The sequence below is a fragment of the Chelonoidis abingdonii genome, chromosome 3, assembly GCF_003597395.2.
Source record: "Chelonoidis abingdonii isolate Lonesome George chromosome 3, CheloAbing_2.0, whole genome shotgun sequence".
Lineage (NCBI taxonomy): Eukaryota > Metazoa > Chordata > Testudines > Testudinidae > Chelonoidis > Chelonoidis abingdonii.
In genome coordinates this window covers 205921407-205939858 of record NC_133771.1, presented here as the reverse complement: position 1 = coordinate 205939858, position 18452 = coordinate 205921407, and the positions used below count along the sequence as shown (strand labels likewise).

General features: G+C 38.5%; 1 protein-coding gene across 3 annotated transcripts in view; it reads right to left on the bottom strand.

Annotated features, from left to right (window-relative positions):
- Nucleotides 1-7254: 7254 nt before the first annotated feature.
- The window catches only part of ESF1 (ESF1 nucleolar pre-rRNA processing protein), a 60060-nt gene continuing 48862 nt past the window's right edge, over nucleotides 7255-18452 (bottom strand). For all 3 annotated transcript variants that reach the window (XM_032789852.2, XM_032789851.2, XM_032789849.2), the window contains 3 exons: nucleotides 13573-13649; nucleotides 9167-9313; nucleotides 7255-8109 (listed from right to left, as the gene is read on the bottom strand). In XM_032789852.2, coding sequence (XP_032645743.1) covers nucleotides 7816-8109; nucleotides 9167-9313; nucleotides 13573-13649 — 518 coding nt within the window. In that variant the 3' untranslated portion in view covers nucleotides 7255-7815. The remainder of the gene's footprint in view (nucleotides 8110-9166; nucleotides 9314-13572; nucleotides 13650-18452) is intronic.

Below are 18452 nucleotides of genomic sequence, written 5' to 3'. Positions count from 1 at the left end.
ACTGTTTTGAAGTTAAGCATATCTATGCTTAAGTACTTTGCTAGACTTGAGGTAGAGTGCTCAGAACCATGCAGGATTGAGCCACTAGTGTGAATCCTTGAATCCAGAAAGAGGCAGCTGAACATCCTTTCCCCTTCTGCACAGGAGGGTAGAGAGTCACACATAAGGGGGGTTCTCCATTGCCAGATGAACGAAACCATCTAGCCCTGGTTGAAATTAGTAACAATTCCAAACAATTTCAGGAAGTGGCCAAAGTAAGCAATTGGACTAGAAGAGATTTCTAGCAATGCAGGAAAAAGTGCCTCATCCTTGTGTTTGAAAGTAGATGTATTAATTTGAGTCTAGCAATAAGACAAATACGTTCTGACACATGCTATTACATCAGCTAATAGCCAGTTAGTCTGCTTGCTTTTTCCAGTACATTTGTGAAGGAAAAATAAAATTTTTCAAGATGTGACTTGAGGTTCTCATTTGTTATCATGCTACAGAAGTACTGGAATAAGACTCAACATTGGCCCGTCACCCACACTACAGAGTGAAAATGCATTGAATTAAAACATTGGGTCTCTAGATGAGGTCCAAATCTTTAAGGGGATCTTAATTATTATTACACTGTTGAAGCTCAAAATGTAGTTGTAACCACATCCTATCCACTGATTAACAACCGTGGCTGTTTTTGTTTATAGCAATTTTTTAAGATTTGTAAAAACGTGCTATATTTACACTCCTGAAAACTGGTGTATTGTACATCCACAGAACTGATGCTAGGAGCATAGACAGAGGCCACACTACCCCAGCGATATGCTTTCCATACTCCCATGGAAGAACTATGGCAAAGACTGAATGTATTGGCTCGCCCGTTGACTTAATTACTCCAGCCCACATGAACGGCGGTAGCTACGTCAGCGGGAGAAGGTATCCTACCCGACATAGCACTGTCAACACTGGCACTTAGATCGGTGTAACTTTTGTTGTTCACAGGAGTGGCTTATCACACCCCTGAGAGACATATGGATGTAAGCTGTAGTGTATACATGGTCTAAAATAGGTACAGCACCTCACAGATGTAACTCTCAATGGCTAGAGTTTGCCAAATAACTATTGATATTGTAGGCTGCTGCACATTAGTTTGTATTGCTTTCATTTATAATCCAGTGGCATGGGCTAGGAAATGGTCTTTAGCTAACTTAATCAAGGATGTTTTGTTCAAAAATTTCACTCAAAACCGAATTCCGTGGCTACTTTCTCTTGGATAATTAGCAAAACTTTCTCAAAACTCAAGAGGGTATGTCACCCTCAACAAAGGAGGGATTTCAAATTAAATGGTGGACTGAGACCAAATGACTTCCAGGCAAAATACATCAAAACAAAGATCCCTAATATAAGACAGTCTGAGAACTTGAATATTCAAGCAAAGCAAATAACGTGCATCGGACAGGACACTGAATACAGCACCATTTACACCAGACATTGCTATTTGATATGGCAAATCTCTCTGGGACATTTCCATGTAAATGCAGCTGCAAAATACAATCAACCATTTTTAAACCCATACCTATGCCTTTTCAAGTTTCTATTTATACATTTTTGTCTACCATGTCTTATTCTGGCTGTTAAATACAGGCTGGGCTTCCTTGCCATCTCTGGACACAAGTCCAAAAACAAGAACAGAGTAATATGGTTCAAAATAGCTTACCGGAACTACTACTTCCAAAGAGGAAATCCAATATGTCTATATGCTCATGTGATACAGTACAACATACAATTTGATGTCAGCTCCATCAGCAGTGCTGACCTTTTAATTGGTTTTCTCAAATCTTTTTAAACCTTTCCTTTATAATAGTTCTGCTGGAGAACTAAGTGGATGGAATGTTTGCTATTCTATCTATCTATCTTAGGGTTTCATACTGTGGCCCATCACCATAGTAACTGGGCACATTCCATGTAAGATCAGCAACAAGAAGTCCCTAGTGAACTTCATGCAGCATCTGGCACTTCTCCCCTTTCCAAGTTTTTGCTTGGGATAGGGCTTTTTTTTGTTAAATTTTATTAATTCTCATCCTCTCTTTTTTGAGGGGGATGTTAGGGATTTACTGTTTAAAGAGGGTTTTGGTGGTGTGAGTATCATTTTGATGGTTTAAAGGCTTTTTTGAAGAGGAAGGTTACAGTGTTTCTTAAAGATGGTCAGATTCTGGATTTGCCTGATCTCTGGAAACCGGTTGCAGAGCTGGAGCCCCTGGAAATGCTTTGCCCTATACTCTTAAACCCTTCATCCTAAGGTTTACCATCTGCATTGTCCTGGAGGAGAACAGCAGTTGCAATCGTTGATAGATCAAAATTCTGTCTCTGATGTAACTGGGGCTTAATCCATTCATTAAATTGCTTTGAAAATGAGGACCAAGGCTTTAAACATGCACAGGAACCTGACTGGGAGCTAGTACATGGATCTGAACATAGGCCTGAGGTGCTCATAGACACCTAAGTCATGGAGAAAGCAGACAGTCACATTCTGTACCAGATGGACCCTGTTTGCACCATCTCCACATTCAGCTTCAGATACAGTGAATTACAGTAATCCAGCCTGGAAGTAACAAATACATATAGCCAGGTCTTCATCTGGGCAGAAGGGGCTAAATTTTCTAGCAAGCTGGAGGTGACAAAAGGCATTTTTAGAAACTGATACTACCTGATCATCCAGGATTAATGCATGAAGTGAAAAAGAATCTTTAAAAGTTTCACATCACTTTGATGAATGGAGGATGTGCACCTTTGAAAGATGGAGACAACATCTCAGCTAATTCTTCATAACATTTCCCCTTTCCAACCAGCATCACCTCTATTTTGCCTGGGTTCAGTTTGAGCCAGCTGCTCTTCATCCAAAAGCTGGTTTTCTTGCAGGCATTCTGACATCTTACAAGCACTGGTGGTTGTGTCAGTTAAATATGAAATATATAGTTGATCATCATCAGCATGCTGTTGGCAGCTGAGTCCATGGCATCTCACTATCTCACCCAGTCATCCCATGTAGATATTGAAGAGGAGACAGGTATGAATCCCCATGGGATTCTCAGGATGAAGGTGGTCAGAGATCCACAGGATGTTCTATACCCCAGATTTTAATGAGTCCCCAGGCAATGCTTTCAAAACAGAGTAGAGTTTATTAGTTAACTGGAACACAGCATTTGAAGTCCTGAAGTTAACATAGAGAAATAAATGTTAAGACATCATCCACCTGGCCAAGCCAGTGCCGTCCATCAGCCATGCTGCTCTGGACTTTATTTCAGGTTCCCTTTTTCAGTCCCCAGTGAGCACTGTCAAGCCTCTTCCAAAAACCAATTACTTTCAGTCCTTTGGCTTCAGACAGAGCCATGATGAATTTACCTATCCTGCCAGTTGGAGCTTGTCACTGTTAAGGGCTGATTGTTCAGTCATTGGGGGTTTTCGTTGGCTCTCTGGATCCTCCATTGTTTGGAGTTTGTTTCAGCCAGTTCTTTAATGACCTGTTCATTCCATCTAGAGAGCCAGGAGACATACATACCTCATATCTTCTGTTCTGCCCCAAGAGCAGACTTAGCCCTCTCTCCCCCACCGTACTGGGTAGCAATACAAAGTACAGAGGCAAAATGAAGCACAAATAAGATTCATAAAATTATTACAGAGAATTCTCACTTTGTCACAAGGGTCTTCAGAAAGGAGGAACCATTCTGAGTTCTGCTGGAGAGAAATGACTGGAGCCACCGTAGTGCCTGGCCATCTATTCAGATTATCAGTATCTTGCAGTCCACTGTACCAAAGGCCAGTAGTATGAGCATGGACATCTTTTCTGTATTCATGGCCAGGAGATCATTTTGTAGTGCCATTAGAGCTGTGCCTGTTCTGTGCCCTGGTCTGAACCCTGATTATGAGGCATCCAGGTTGTTGGCTGATGTCACATTGTTCTATCTTCTCAATTATTTTGGCCAGGAATATGAAGCTGGGGACAAGATGGTGGTTAGAGAGGTCTTCACAGTCAAATGAAATTATATAAATTGTCATTTTCATTTCTGATTTGATTGTTAAGCACATTTTTAAAACATCAGGAACAGAGTAACATTTTTTTAAGAGCCCTGTAACTCAAACAGCTTTCTTTTAAAATTTTCCTACACCCAGACCTCACTCAAAATAAAGAGAAAATGGAAATGAAAATAGAGCTTAGAATGGAAGAAGCCTTCTTAAATTTTAACTGAGTCCCTACCAAGCAACTTCTTCAGTAATTTCCAGCATAGCAGGAGTGCATACTATTTTGTTAGCAAATCTATACACATAAGTAGAATCCATATGAACCCAAAATAGCTCCGTGTCACAAAATTATCTGAATAAAAAGCATAAAAATTCATGTTTTCTCACAATTAATGAGACACTTTAGTTTTCCTAGCCATAACATATATAGGTATCAGTTGAACACGTTGTATGGATATATTTACAATTTTTAAGCAAGTTTGACACTACCAGTGCCATCAATCACAATAATAAACTAGCAATTCATATTTCTTACATATACCAAATACTTTTGTCTGTATTTTCAGAAAAAAAAATTAAATGCAAAAAAATACTGGAATGATCCTGTAAGTGCATTGTTTCTGTACTGTTTTGGCTGGTCCTGCAGTTTCAATCTCATTTTCATTTCTTTTCAGTCAGTTTGTTTAGCCCTTTCCATGTGTTCTACAATTATCCACCTTCTAACGTAATCTATAGCCTTGCTGCATACAGTGCAAAACAGCAAATTTCACAATGTGAAAGTTGTCCATGCCAAACTCAATGACATGGTCTTTAGGGGTGATTTTTAACATTTTCAGTAGCTTTTCACAACCTTAATTACTCACATCTGGAGGCTGAAGAGACAATTGAGATGCATTAAAACACAAACTTCTATATACCGTTGAATAACCGCTATAGATGGAAGCAGCTTATTGGAGTATTATTTAGCAATGTAAATTTAAACCACATTCAGGAATCAACCACAAGAGGGGGAGATTGCATGTACTGAATAAGCGACACTGGTACTTTCAGTACAATTTAGTTAATAGTTAATATATATTTTTATTTTTCCACAAAATGTGAAACCAAAGCTTTTCTGTAAAAATGCAAATAGATTTCTAGGATCCCTGCTAAAAATTTAAATTGGAGCCACAATTCTTATGCACTTCATTGACCCTATTACACATTCAATTGCCATGCACTTATCCAGCTTCACAGACCTTAAAAATCCCTGAGATCTACTCCCTGTACATCCAAGCTTCTCCCCCTTCAGCTTAGTGGTAGAACTATTTTCCTGAACTGGGTGAGGGACAGTCCTTGAAGACTGAACACTCAGTACTTGCTTCAGGCATTGAATTTATAACTCCCCCTTATGTGATCAATCTTTTCACAGCACCAGCATTTAGCTAAACTGCTACCTTCCCCTCCCATTATTGCTATTCTTTCATTTTACAACTCCATAACTTCTTGGATAGAAAGATTATGAATCAATTTGGAATCCCTCTTTTCCATCATGCATATTAGATATGGATTTGTACTTAGTGCACTCACAGCTGATAGCTGCTAAATGAAGAAGCTACCTCCACTTCTGCTGGGCTGCTGTGTGAGTCTGCACTTTCTGAAGGAAATTCTACTATAAGTTGCCCTGCTTCCTTTTGATTCGTTTGAATCTATGACCAAGCTGAACATCAGTAAATTGGTCCATGGTGTCCACTGAAGTCCTCAGTTCTGGTGGGGTTTATTTCTCTTTGCTCATGGCAGGTAGCTGAGCCCGGGCTAGCTCAGATGTACCATGTATCAAGAGCTTGTTTGCACTGGGTAAGTTTTGTAGCCACCTGAGCTGGTTAATGGGTCATGATCTATTAATTTGCCCAACCATTCAGTTGAGCTATTTTAGAAGTGAATCTGGAGGCTTTCCAGTAAAGCTGCATAAGTGATCAATAAAACGTAATTTTGGCTCTTCACTTCCAGAATTCCTTTATACAAACTCTCTTGTGAAATCACCTGTTTCTATTTCCACATTACATTTCTTACTGTACTCTTCAGTTTTTACCACTAATTACCTGCAATTGAGTATGAGGTTTCTCTTATTTTCTTGATCTGTCTGTATCAAACTGGTTTTGCTAAAAGTTAATATTTTGACATTGAAGGACCATCTGCTTCAGTGAACATCCAGCTGTGTTTACTTCATGTGTGCAAGACATTTTGATTGGTTGACTACTTTTAATGGTTGATGTAGTGAAATTTTATTTGCATACCAGTTTCTTTTATTAGATATATGGTTAAAATATTTTCATTGTAGGAGGATTTTTTGGGACACATTAACCGTTCTGACAAACTAATTTTGTGAACAGGTCCAGACTGTATTCTTTTGGTATGTTTATCTTTATACATTGCATAGTGTCAAGTAGCAGGTGCAGCAATTGACTAGTTCCATGCACTTACCTCCTTTAGAGTACACTGCTGGTGGGTTTTTTTTTTCCCCAGTCAACCTGTAACATTTTATCAATCAGTTCTGCTACTAAATTTACTATCATTGGGCCTTCTCAAGCAGCTTCATAACAAGAGTGCAACATTCCTGGCTGCGCTATTCAGGGTTCTCGTGACAAAGCAAAGAGTTAGATAAATATACCAGTAGTTTACAGAAATAGAGCTGCTTAGGGACGTAGCAGCTCATGAGCTTGTTCACAATTACTGAAACGTCTCCAGACCCACAGTTCTGATGAGTGCTTTGTCTTATCTCTGACAAAGTTTAACTGGCTGCATTTTTATCAGAGTTGATGCAAAGAGAACTAGAGGAGGATGACATACTGGATGAAATGAGTTCAACACTTCTGAAAAACAGGCCATTTGTGCTACTCTTCTATCACACATTTTTCCACTGTTCCACTTGTGGTAGCACTAACATAGCCCTGCTCTGGTGTTTAACTGTGTCATAAAAGTCTGTTTTGGACATCTTGTCTACACTAGCACTCCTAGCATTGCAACTATTAGTGGAGTTACACTAACAGCAATGCAACTCTGGGAGAAATTTAAGAAAATGCCTAATATAGACACCACCTTATTTAGGTGACTAAAAATGGATTTTGATACCCTAACTTTGGGCATTCAAGTTTGACCTTAATTGTTTCATTTTCCCTGTTGTAAATGAGAATCTCTCCTAAATCAGAGAATTTCACTAAATGTTTCTGAAGTGCTCTGGAATCCTTAGAAGATTATAGAAGTGAAAAGTATTAATGAACTACAATATATTTTTATTCATTATTTCACAAGTTATCCACATAGCTCTTGACTAAGAAACAAAATTCATCCAACCCATCTCCACTTTCAGTTATATTAAAATTATCTTCATCAGTAACATTGTATTTACAGACTCATGGGGCATTAAAAACACCATTATAAAATTCCAAAGTTTTTTAAAAATCATATCAGGACCTGAAGTTACAAACACTCATTTATAAATGTGTCCATTACTACAACTAAGGAAGTTCTTTGTAGCCATCTTTAACATTTCTATTAGTTTTAACTGAAATGGTGTTATGAAATAAACAACTTAGGTAAATTAATTTTGTTAAACATGCTGTTTGTGAACTATTTTACAAATATACTATTCCAAGGAGGTATTTGTGGGAGGGGAAAAGATGGTATTGCAAGTGGTTGTCTATAGTTCATTCCCAAGCCCCAACACTGGCACTGATTCTTCCCAGTTTATGGGATTCAACATCCATAAAGTTCTTATGAATTTTGCCATTTTGTAATGAGTACAGACTGGACTGAGGAAAGCCAAACAATTGGACATTATTTTATTTTCAATTCCTTTCTGGCTTGAAATTGTTCTGTTTTATTTTTGATAGATTTTATTAGCATTGATAAAGCAGGATCTACAGCTTTCTTAGCGATGTTTCCCTTCTTTCCAATCTCATTCTCCTGTATCTGCTTTGCAAGATTCTGTTGCTTTTGTTCTCTTTGGCGAGCTTTCTCCTCCAAAAATTTTTCCACTGCTTTTGTCTTTTTGAAGTTTGGATCAGAAGGGTCCAAATTAAACAAGTGGGAAGTATACAGTGCTTGAAACCTTGTATCAGCAACGTCCACCTGAAGACAGAAAAGAGAATCTATTTCAGTTAACCATTCTACCAATGAAAAATAATGAGAAACAGGACAGAAAATGTAATATACCAGAAAATATTGGAATCATATTTAAATGACAGACTGTGTACAAGATATGGGCAACACTAATTGCTTACTTACTAATCTTACTTAAGCTGGAACCGAAACTTTAATATTTAAATTTCAAATGGTAGTTCTCAGAATTTGGTCAGGCTGGTTAAATTAAACTACATATTCAAGGAGGGGAATTTCACTTAAGTGTGAGGGATTCCTCTGTCCTTTGCACTGTGTGCAAGGTGGTGTGGGAGAGTCAACAACATACAGGAAACACACCTATGCAAAACCTGTATATCACAAAAGGTGGTCCACCAAAGACATTCCTTGTTGGATAAGAATAAACGAGCAGGGAAAGAGTCAGTGCAGACAGGCCATGGGAAGGGCAATAATCAATATTCCAGCCAACAGATTGCATGTGATCTTGAAGAGTGAATTCTGTCTCCTTAAATCCCTATACATAGTCTGGTTTTGCTCCCTTTATTAGGGAAATATTGCTTGTAATCTATGCCATGTAAAGTGCACCCAGGTCCTATGGTGACAAGCACATGTACATGTCGGTAACAAACATTCAAAAGCAACATGGACTGATTAAAGTTGTATTCTTGTTTGATCCCAGTATTAGAATTCCAGCCTTTTGATACTCTAAAGAGGTTTATATTCAATTGCACTGTTAAAATGTTGTCAAACCATACCACTGAGGTACAATTCTTACATCAGAATTCCAATTCACTCCTCTCGAAAAAGGGGAGATACTACACCTGATATAATGCGACCCAATATAACACAAATTAGGATATAATGCGGTAAAGCAGTGCTGGGGGGGGGGGGGGAAGGAAAGGGGGCAGCTGTGCACTCCTGTGGATCAAAGCAGCTTCGATATAACACGGTAAGATTTTTTGGCTCAAGAACAGTGTGATATCAGGTTATATTAGAGGTGTACTAAATTCTATTATATTTCAATACTAAGAATCTGTATTAGTATTACCTGAAAATCATCTTCTAACAACTCCTTCTTTTTCATTAGTAGTTTCTTTTTCTTCTTGCTCAGATTCTGTTGTTTTACAATCTTCTCATAGTTAAAATGTCTTCTGTCATCCTCCTCATCATCCATCATAAGCAGTGCCATTTCAGCCTGTTACAATAAGAAGAGCCTATTTACATACTATCTTTTTGTGGGGGTATGGAATACACATGTTCCTTCTGAAACATGAGCACTCAAGATTTCCAAGCTTCAGGGGAACAGTTGTCATTTCTAAACAGATTGCAAGCAATTATAAAACACAGTAATGTTTATTATAATATTAAATATGACTTCTAAAACATTTAGAGAACTGATGAGGAGGAAAACTTCAGTACTATTCAGTAAGTGTGATACTCAGTAGTACAGCACAGCAGGTAAAGGTTTTATTCTCATTTCCACAAGGCTGTTAGATCTATATTCAATGTAGTCTCTTTGTAGGATTGTGACATGGGCTACATTCCACAACCATCTGTGCTTACCTTAAAGCATTTTATTTGTTTTTAAACTCTCATATAGCTGATTTTTATTTTTAAATAAAGAACAACCCAGAAAGGTTTCTCTCTAATTAAATATAATCATTGTCACTCATTTTCATTTTCACAGTGACCATATGGTTAAACATTCCCCTTACAAGAGTTCAGAGACTTATGTGATCTCAACACTGACATTTATAACATAGAAATGAAAAAAGTTTCAAGACAATTCTTATCTTATGAAAGATAGTTTTTACTTGTGAAAAACCAGATGTTTAAATAAAAAGGAGAAATTAAGTTTGGGGCACACACTAACAAAAACAAAGAAATTCTGTGATTGAAGTGGATACTTAAAACTCCATTCACACTGATGAGAAATAAGAACCCGATGCCAGGGCATGAATTCAGGACAATGCTAAATAACTTTGAATAGTCTAACTTAGCTATTTCTACAAATGGGAAACAACTATTTAAGCATAACATTAGTTAAAAAAAGAAAGAAAGAAAGAAAAATTAACTTTTACTGGAGTGGAATAACTAAGCCTTTAGGGAATGAAAAATGTCTGATAATTTCCTTTCTGCTAGCAGTATGTCTCACACTTCTTGACATCTGGGTCAGGATGGATAAAAAAACAAATCAATGATTTATTTCTTTTTTGGGGGGAAATGGTGAAAAAAAAAAGCAGGTTTTTATTTAAATCAGATTTTTTCTTATTAAGTTACAAGTTTTCCTCATAAAAATAAACCTGATTAAAATGAAATCTGAATGTAATACAAAATATGTTAAGGTCTAAGCTTATTACAGTCTCTTAAAACATTTAAATAAATATGCTGAATCCATGAGCCGCTATCAAAAACTTTAGTTAAAGGCTGCTTTTTTATATAAAGAAAAACAAGGGGAAAACATCTAGCTTTGAAGTAAAGCTTCAGAATTATAGAACAATAGGTCTTGTACTATGTTAAGGCTGTGATCCCCTGGGAAATCTGGGGGCTGTACTATGGGATGCAAGAAACTGGCAAAGTTCTCACAGGCATTGGGACCCACCCCCTGATTCCATGAGACACCATCGTGCATTTCATTAGGATTATCCACTGAGCCCACCTGCGCATACTCCTATTGTATAGTGGTTCACTTTTCAAATTATGAATATTTATGATTTCACCCATCATTCACTATTTTCTAACATACTAAAAATGTACAGTTAATACGAATTAGAAAATATTCAACTATGTAAATGCTTAACTAAATGTGTATAATTACAGCGTACCCTCCTAGGTAGCAGAAAAGATGTACCAAATCTAGTTTAAAGGCTCTGTTTAGTTGTAAATCAACATGTTTTAGTGGGTATATCAACCAGCAAGAATGCATCTCTCTTTAGGGAAAAAAAAGTAAATTGAATACTATTAAAATAGATTATTTAAATTGAAGATTTCCACTTGGTGTTTTAAATTGCTTTGATTTAAATTAGGGCTCTCAATTAATTGCAGTTAACTCACGCAATTAACACAAAGAATTAATCGCAATTAATCACACTATTAAATAAATGGAATACCAACTGAAATTTATTAAATATTTTTGGATGTTTTTCTACATTTTCAAATATATAGATTTAAATTACAACACAGAATACAAAGTGTACAGTGCTCACTTTATATTTTTATTACAAATATTGCACTGTAAAAACGATAAAAGAAATAGTATTTTTCAATTCGCCTCATACAAGTACTGTACAGTAATCTCTTTATCATGAAAGTGCAACTTACAAATGTAGATTTTTTTTTGTTACCTAACTGCACACAAAAACAAAACAATGTAAAACTTTAGAGCCTACACGTCCACTCAGTCCTACTTCTTGTTCAGCCAGTCGCTAAGTTTGTTGATGTTTATGGGAGATACTGCTGTCTGCTGCTTATTTACAATGTCACCTGAAAGTGAGAACAGGTGTTCGCATGGCACTTTTGTAACTGGAATCGCAAGATAATTACATGACAGATGTGCTAAAACTTCATATGCTCCTTCATGCTTCGGCCACCATTCCAGAGGGCATGCTTCCAGGCTGATGATGCTCGTTAAAAAAATAATGCATTAATTAAATTTTTGACTGAACTCCTTGGGGGAGAATTGTATGTCTCCTGTTCTGTTTTACCTGCATTCTGCCATATATTTCATGTACGAGCAGTCTCGGATGATGACCCAGCACATGTTCGTTTTAAGAATGCTTTCACTGCAGATTTGACAAAATGTAAAGAAGGTACCAACATGAGATTTCTAAAAATAGTTACAGCACTAGATCCAAGGTTTAAGAATCCAAAGTGCCATCCAAAATCTGAGAGGGACAAGGTGTGGAGCATGCTTTCAGAAGTCTTAAAAGAGCAACACTCATGTGGAAACTACAGAATCTGTACCACCAAAAAGGAAAAATCAACCTTCTGCTGGTGGCATGTGACTCAGATGATGACAATGAACATGTGTCAGTCTGCTCTGGATCGTTATCGAGCAGAACCTGCCATCAGCATGGACACGTCCTCTGGAATGGTGGTCGAAGCATGAAAGGACATATGAATCTTTAGTGCATCTGACATGTAAATATCTTGCGATGCCAGCTACAACAGTGCCATGCAAACACCTGTTCTCACTTTCAGGTGACATTGTAAACAAGAAGTGGGCAACATTATCTTCTGCAAATGTAAACAAACTTGTTTGTCTGAGCAATTGGCTGAACAAGGAGGAGGACTGAGTGGTCTTGTAGGCTCTAAAGTAGTGCTTCTCAAAGTCGGGACACCACTTGTTCGGGGAAAGCACCTGGCGGTCCGGCCGGTTTACCTGCCACATCCACAGGTTCAGCGGATTGCGGCTCCCATTGGCTGCGGTTCGCTGCTCCAGGCCACTGGGGGCTGCGGGAAGTGGCGTGGGTTGAGGGATGTGCTGGCCGCCCTTCCTACAGCCCCCATTGGCCGGGAGCAGTGAATCGCAGCCAGTGGGAGCAGCAATTGGCTGAACCTGCAGACATGGCAGGTAAACAAACCGACCTGGACCGCCAGGGGCTTTCCCTGAACAAGCGGCGGCCCGACTTCGAGAAGCACTGCTCTAAAGTTTTAGATTGTTCTACCTTTGAATGCAGGTTTTTTCTGTACATAATTCAACATTTGTCAGTTCAACTTTCATGATAAAGAGATTGCATTACAGTACTTGTATTAGGTGAACTGAAAAATACTATTTCTTTTGGTTTTTACAGTGCAGATATTTCTAATAAAAAATAAATATAAAGTGAACACTGTAAACATCCAAAAATATTTAAATAAATGGTATTCTATTATTGTTTTAACAGTGCGATAAATATTTTTTTTAATCGATTGACAGCCCTAATGTAAATCAATCTACCTTAGTCTGGGCTGCTCTTTTCTCTGCAGCTCACAGAGGCAGTGATTTTATATTTACTTTCAGATCACAGATAAAAGCATTGAATACCTTTGGGCCTAATACTCATGCCTGCTGAACTCCATAGGAAACAACCCCATTTGATGGGGATTCCACATGGACAATTTTTTGATACCTGTCAGTTAGCCAGTTCTTAATCCATTTAATGCATGCTTTACTGATACTTTACAGTGCCAATTTTCTATTCAGAATATTTTGCAACACTCAAACACTTTAAAAAGAAGTCTATTACATTTATAGAATTTCCTTTATCAACCAAATTTGTAATCTCAAAGAATAAAATGAGCATTGTTTGGAAAAACCTATTTTCCACAGAAACATGTTGACTGGCATTAATTATATTCCTATCAACATAGCAGTCCTACTGAACCCACTGGTACTACTCACATGCGATGAATTCACAAGTATTTACAGGACTGAGACCTATGTAATGCTTAATGCTTTAACACAAAAATTACCTCATGCTTTTCTGTCTCTGCTTCTTTTTCTGGGGCACTTTCTTTTGTCTTGAATTTCTTTGATATTTTCTTTAAACCTGATCACACAACAAATAAATGAGTATTAATTCCTAAGTATGCATGAGACTAATTCTTATAGCTACAGTATATGAAAGTGTGTCTCAGTCAGCTGAAATTGATATTTCAATTTCAGGTAATAAAAGAAAAGCTTGAAAAAATAAGAAATCAGCTATGGTTAAGATCTAGCAAGGATTTTTACAGAGAACAATATTCACTCAGTCTATTGAGTGTTTATCAGCACTCAGACTGGCAGAAGTGATGGTAGGAAGAAAAAAAAAGGGGGGTGTGCTACAACTTTTTCTTCCTTCTTGCAAAGAGCAGGTGTGAGAACCACTAGTGGGGCACAGTCAGTTACACAAAGCCACTCGCTGTTCAAATTTGACACACATTATAAATCCAAAGAGAAATGAGTTTATGCAGCTACACAAGTAACTGAATTCACACACATTCTCTAAAATGTTCATTCCTTCCACTTAACTTCCAGTATGGAATGGGACAATATAACAAATAGCTTCAAAAAAAAAAAATAGTTTAAACTTATGTTTTCCTAATCTGTCCATTGACAGTACTGGCAGCTGAACCAGAGTGTAGCCTTGCTGAAGTCAAGATAAAAGGCTATGTGGGGAAAAAACAAACAAACAGACAAACAAGAAAATTGAAATTATTCCCCAAATTTATAGACAAGCATGAAAAATGAACATTTAAAGGAAAGATTATCGCATAACAAAAGGGGACCAAAATATTGTTGGGCTAATTTAAGCTCATCTTAAATGATGTTACTCTGATGAAGTTTTCTTTACTCCTTATACTGATAATGAATATTATCCTTATATTAATAATGAATATTAATAGTAGGGAACAGAAGCCCACAATAATCAATTAAGGAGAATCCTATTTACAAATACTATGGAATCAAATTTCTCTCTCAAGAAAGATTCAAGACCTACAATATTATGAAGTAGAAGGAGAAATGGAAAGCTGCCTGGATTAACTCATGCTCTCTAACCTTTGATGAACCCATTTCCAGTAATACATTACAATCCTTTGGGGTTATTAAGAAACATATTTAGATCCATTCTGTTAAGCCGGATTTCCAGAAAAGAGACTCGAAATACAAACAGGCCAAAAAAAAAAAAAGTCTAGTTAAAGTTAATTTGCTAATTATGCAACACAACAGGACACAGAATCTCTTGAAGAGTCCCTGAAATATTTTAAGTAATTTCCTTTTTAGAAAACTTCTCTCAACTGATTCCAAACAGCTTGCAGAGCTTGGATGGGTTTCTTAGAAAGCTTTTGGGGAAAAAAAACAAAAAACATACCACCACAAAACCCTGGCTGCCAATAAGAAGAACAAAGATGTACAACATCAGTTGCTCATCAAGTCCTAAATTATTGATTCAGTATCTTCAGGGAACCGTTCAGAACAGAGCAAGTTCAAGCCCATCAGAGGGCCCCTATTCTGTAGGTCATTATTCTTCCTTCTCCACATATTATTCAATTCTATGTTGTACATATAGAATTGAACAAGTTTGAAACCTTCCCCAAAATGGCTACAACAGGGATGCAAGAACTAACATACCTGGGGAGACTGAGAAGAGATACGTACAAGGAGGCTGAAAAAAAGAATCATAGGCAGGGCCCTACAAAATTCACGGCCATGCAAAACACGTCACGGACCGTGAAATCTGGTCTGCCCCCATGAAATCTGGTATTAGATGTGCTTTTACCCTGCACCACACACATTTCATGGGAGAGAGAAGCATTTCTCAAAGTGGGGGTCCTGACCCAAAAGGGAGTTGCACGGGGGGCACCAGGTTATTTGGGGGGGGGGGGGGGGGGAGTATTCCCACCCTTACTTCTGCACTGCCTTTAGAGCTGGGTGGCTGGAGAGTGGCAGCAAGTTGGCTGGGTGCCTAGCTCTGAAAGCAGTGTCCCACTAGCAGCCAGAAGTAAGCATGGCATGGCATAGTATTGCCACCCTTACTTCTGCACTGCTGTTTGCAGAGCCGGGCCCTCAGTCAGGAGCCGCCATTCTCTGGCTGCCCAGCTCTGAAGGCAGCAGCGCAGAAGTAAGGGTGGTGTGGTATGGTATGGTATTCCCCCCCAGCCACCCAACTCCTCTTTGGGCCAGGAACCCTACAATTAAAACACTGTGAAATTTCAGATTTAAAATAGCTGAAATCATAAAATTTACAATTTTTAAAACCCTATGACTGTGAAATTGACCAAAATGGACCATGAATTTGGTACGGCCCTATTCATAGGGGGTGGCAGGAGGGAACAGAGAGGAAGACCTACCAGAAGCAAGGCATATTGTTGTTGTTTATTTTTATTACCATAGCACCTAAATGCCTGAGAGGTCCAAGATCCCATTGTGCTAGGTGCGGTACAAACACAGGTTCACTGATGTGGGGAGTTCCCAATTCTTACCAGGGTCTCTGGGTACATGAGGCTCAGCTTGCTCACATTCACTTCTAATATGGTGTATGGAGGAAGAATAAGGAAAGTGAGTGCAGAACTAATTGCCTCCCTATGGAGGACTGATCCTAATTAGGACTGTGTCCACCTCCCCTCCCACCCCCCACACCTCGCAACTATGGGTTCTGCACCCTGTCAGAACCAGCCTTGGTCTTGTAGCTTAGTGAAATTAAGACTATTTGGTTCCAAAACTGTCAGACCTTTTCTCTTTGCTGTTGACAATAAAATCATCACCACATGTAGCCTTTAAATCAGAACTGCTTTCCTAAAAAATGTGTTTTTATTCAGCCACAAGTTATTGACACAATAGCGTTCATTTACTCAGTATGGAAGACTAATTCCACTTGCAGAATAGTCAGACTAGATTAATAGATTTTAAGACCAGAAGGAACTATTATATGTTCATCTAGTAGGACTTCTTGCGTAACACTTCACAGAACCTCAACCAATAATTTCTGCATCAAGTTTATAACTTCTGTTTGAGCTACAGGATCACTTTTAGAAAGATATCCAGCCTTGATTTAAAGACTTCTAGTGATGGAGATTCCACCACATCACAAGGTAAATTATTCCAATGGCTAATTAAACTCACTATTAGTAACATATGCTGTATTTCTAGACTGAATTTGTCTAGCTTCAGCTTCCAAGCATTGTATCTCATCATGCCTTTCTCTATTATATAAAAAGAGCTGTTGACCATCAACAATATTTTTGCCACGTACTTGTAGATGATGCCTCAATCTTCTCTTGAAGCGCTATAAAATCCAAATGCTTACTCAGATTGTTTTGAAATTTGCTGTGCTCCTTTGCTGATCCTTACAGTCCAGGGGGTTCTCAAACTGTGGATCAAGACCCCAAAGTGGGCCACAACCCCATTTTAATGGGGTCACCAGGGCTGTCTTAGAATTGCTGGGGCCCAGGACTAAAGCCAAAGCCCAAGCCTCATGGCCTGGGACCAAAGCCCAAGCCCTGGCGGTGGTGGGGCTCAGATTACAGCCCTCTGCCTGGGGCTGAAGCCTTTTGGTTTTGGTCTTCTCCCCATCGCCAGGGGCGGTGGGGCTCGGTTGAGCTCAGGCTTCAGTCTCCCCTCCAGGGGTCATGTAATAATTTTAATTGTCAAAAGGGGGTCACAGTGCAATGAAGTTTGCAAAACCCTGTTATAATTTATAGAAACTCCAGGAATGTTTTACTAATGGCTGCATGAGACCCTTCCACATGTCTGCAAGATTGAACTCCATGAAAACACAAAATTTTTTTGTACACATTGTATACAGATGTTTAAGGAGCTGCTCATCCTATTCCCTTGTCTAATTTGGTGGTCTGTAACAGATTCCCAACCAGTACCCCACAGTGGGATTTATCCGGTAGAACGTCGATCCATAACTATTCCAGGTCCTATACTTCTGAATTGTCAATAAATCTAATGCAGACAGTTTCTTTGATGTAGAATGACAACCCTGTTCCTTGGCTGCCCACTCTCTCTTTCCTAAAATGGAGTAATATTAAAATCCCAGTCATGTAACTCAGCCCACCAGGTTTCAGTAATACTAATTATACCAAATTCTCTTTTCATAAATGAACATTTCTAATTCCTCCTGATTATTTCCCAGACTTTTGTCCTCTGTCACCCAGAAACCTGGAACCCTTTCTACTGAAATAGAGGTAGCCCAACCCAGACATCCTTTTCTTCCTATAGAAGATGACCCAATGTGTCACAAAACCCAAACAATCAACTATAGACCCTTTACCTAGCCAACAGTTTGCTTTTAATATTTTCTACTGGCTATCTTCTCAATTGCTGGGCAAGACAGATCTCAGGTCACCACCAATGCTCTCTTATCCTTCAGCTCCCTTGTAAGATCTTTGAAGCCTCTGATGATCTGCAAAGAATCTTCTGAAGCAGCATGCAGTATTGTTGTAGCCATGTTGGTCTCAGGATATTAGAGAGACAAGGTGGTGAGGTCATATATTTTACTGTTGGTGAGAGAGAGAAGCTCTTGAGCATACAAAGAGCTCCTTTTCAGGTCACTGAACATTTTGGGTATGGCTGACATCCATCTTCACATGTGTCCTGAGAGGTCCCTGTGTTTTCCTCCAGTTCTGGAATTTTAGTCTTCCAAGAGATTCTCTGTCGCTGCTGCAGAAGTACCAGAATGCGACTGGATACCTCTCCCTATGTTGAGTTTCTCCTGGTTCTTTTTCTACTGGTGGTCAAAGACCATCTATCCTCTCCTGCTTCTCCTTCCTTGATTGGTCACAAATTGCCAGTCCCTCTTCTCTGTTTTCCACTCTCTCCTGTTCCTTTGAAACAAAACTTATCTGGTTGGACCTCCAGTGGTGAT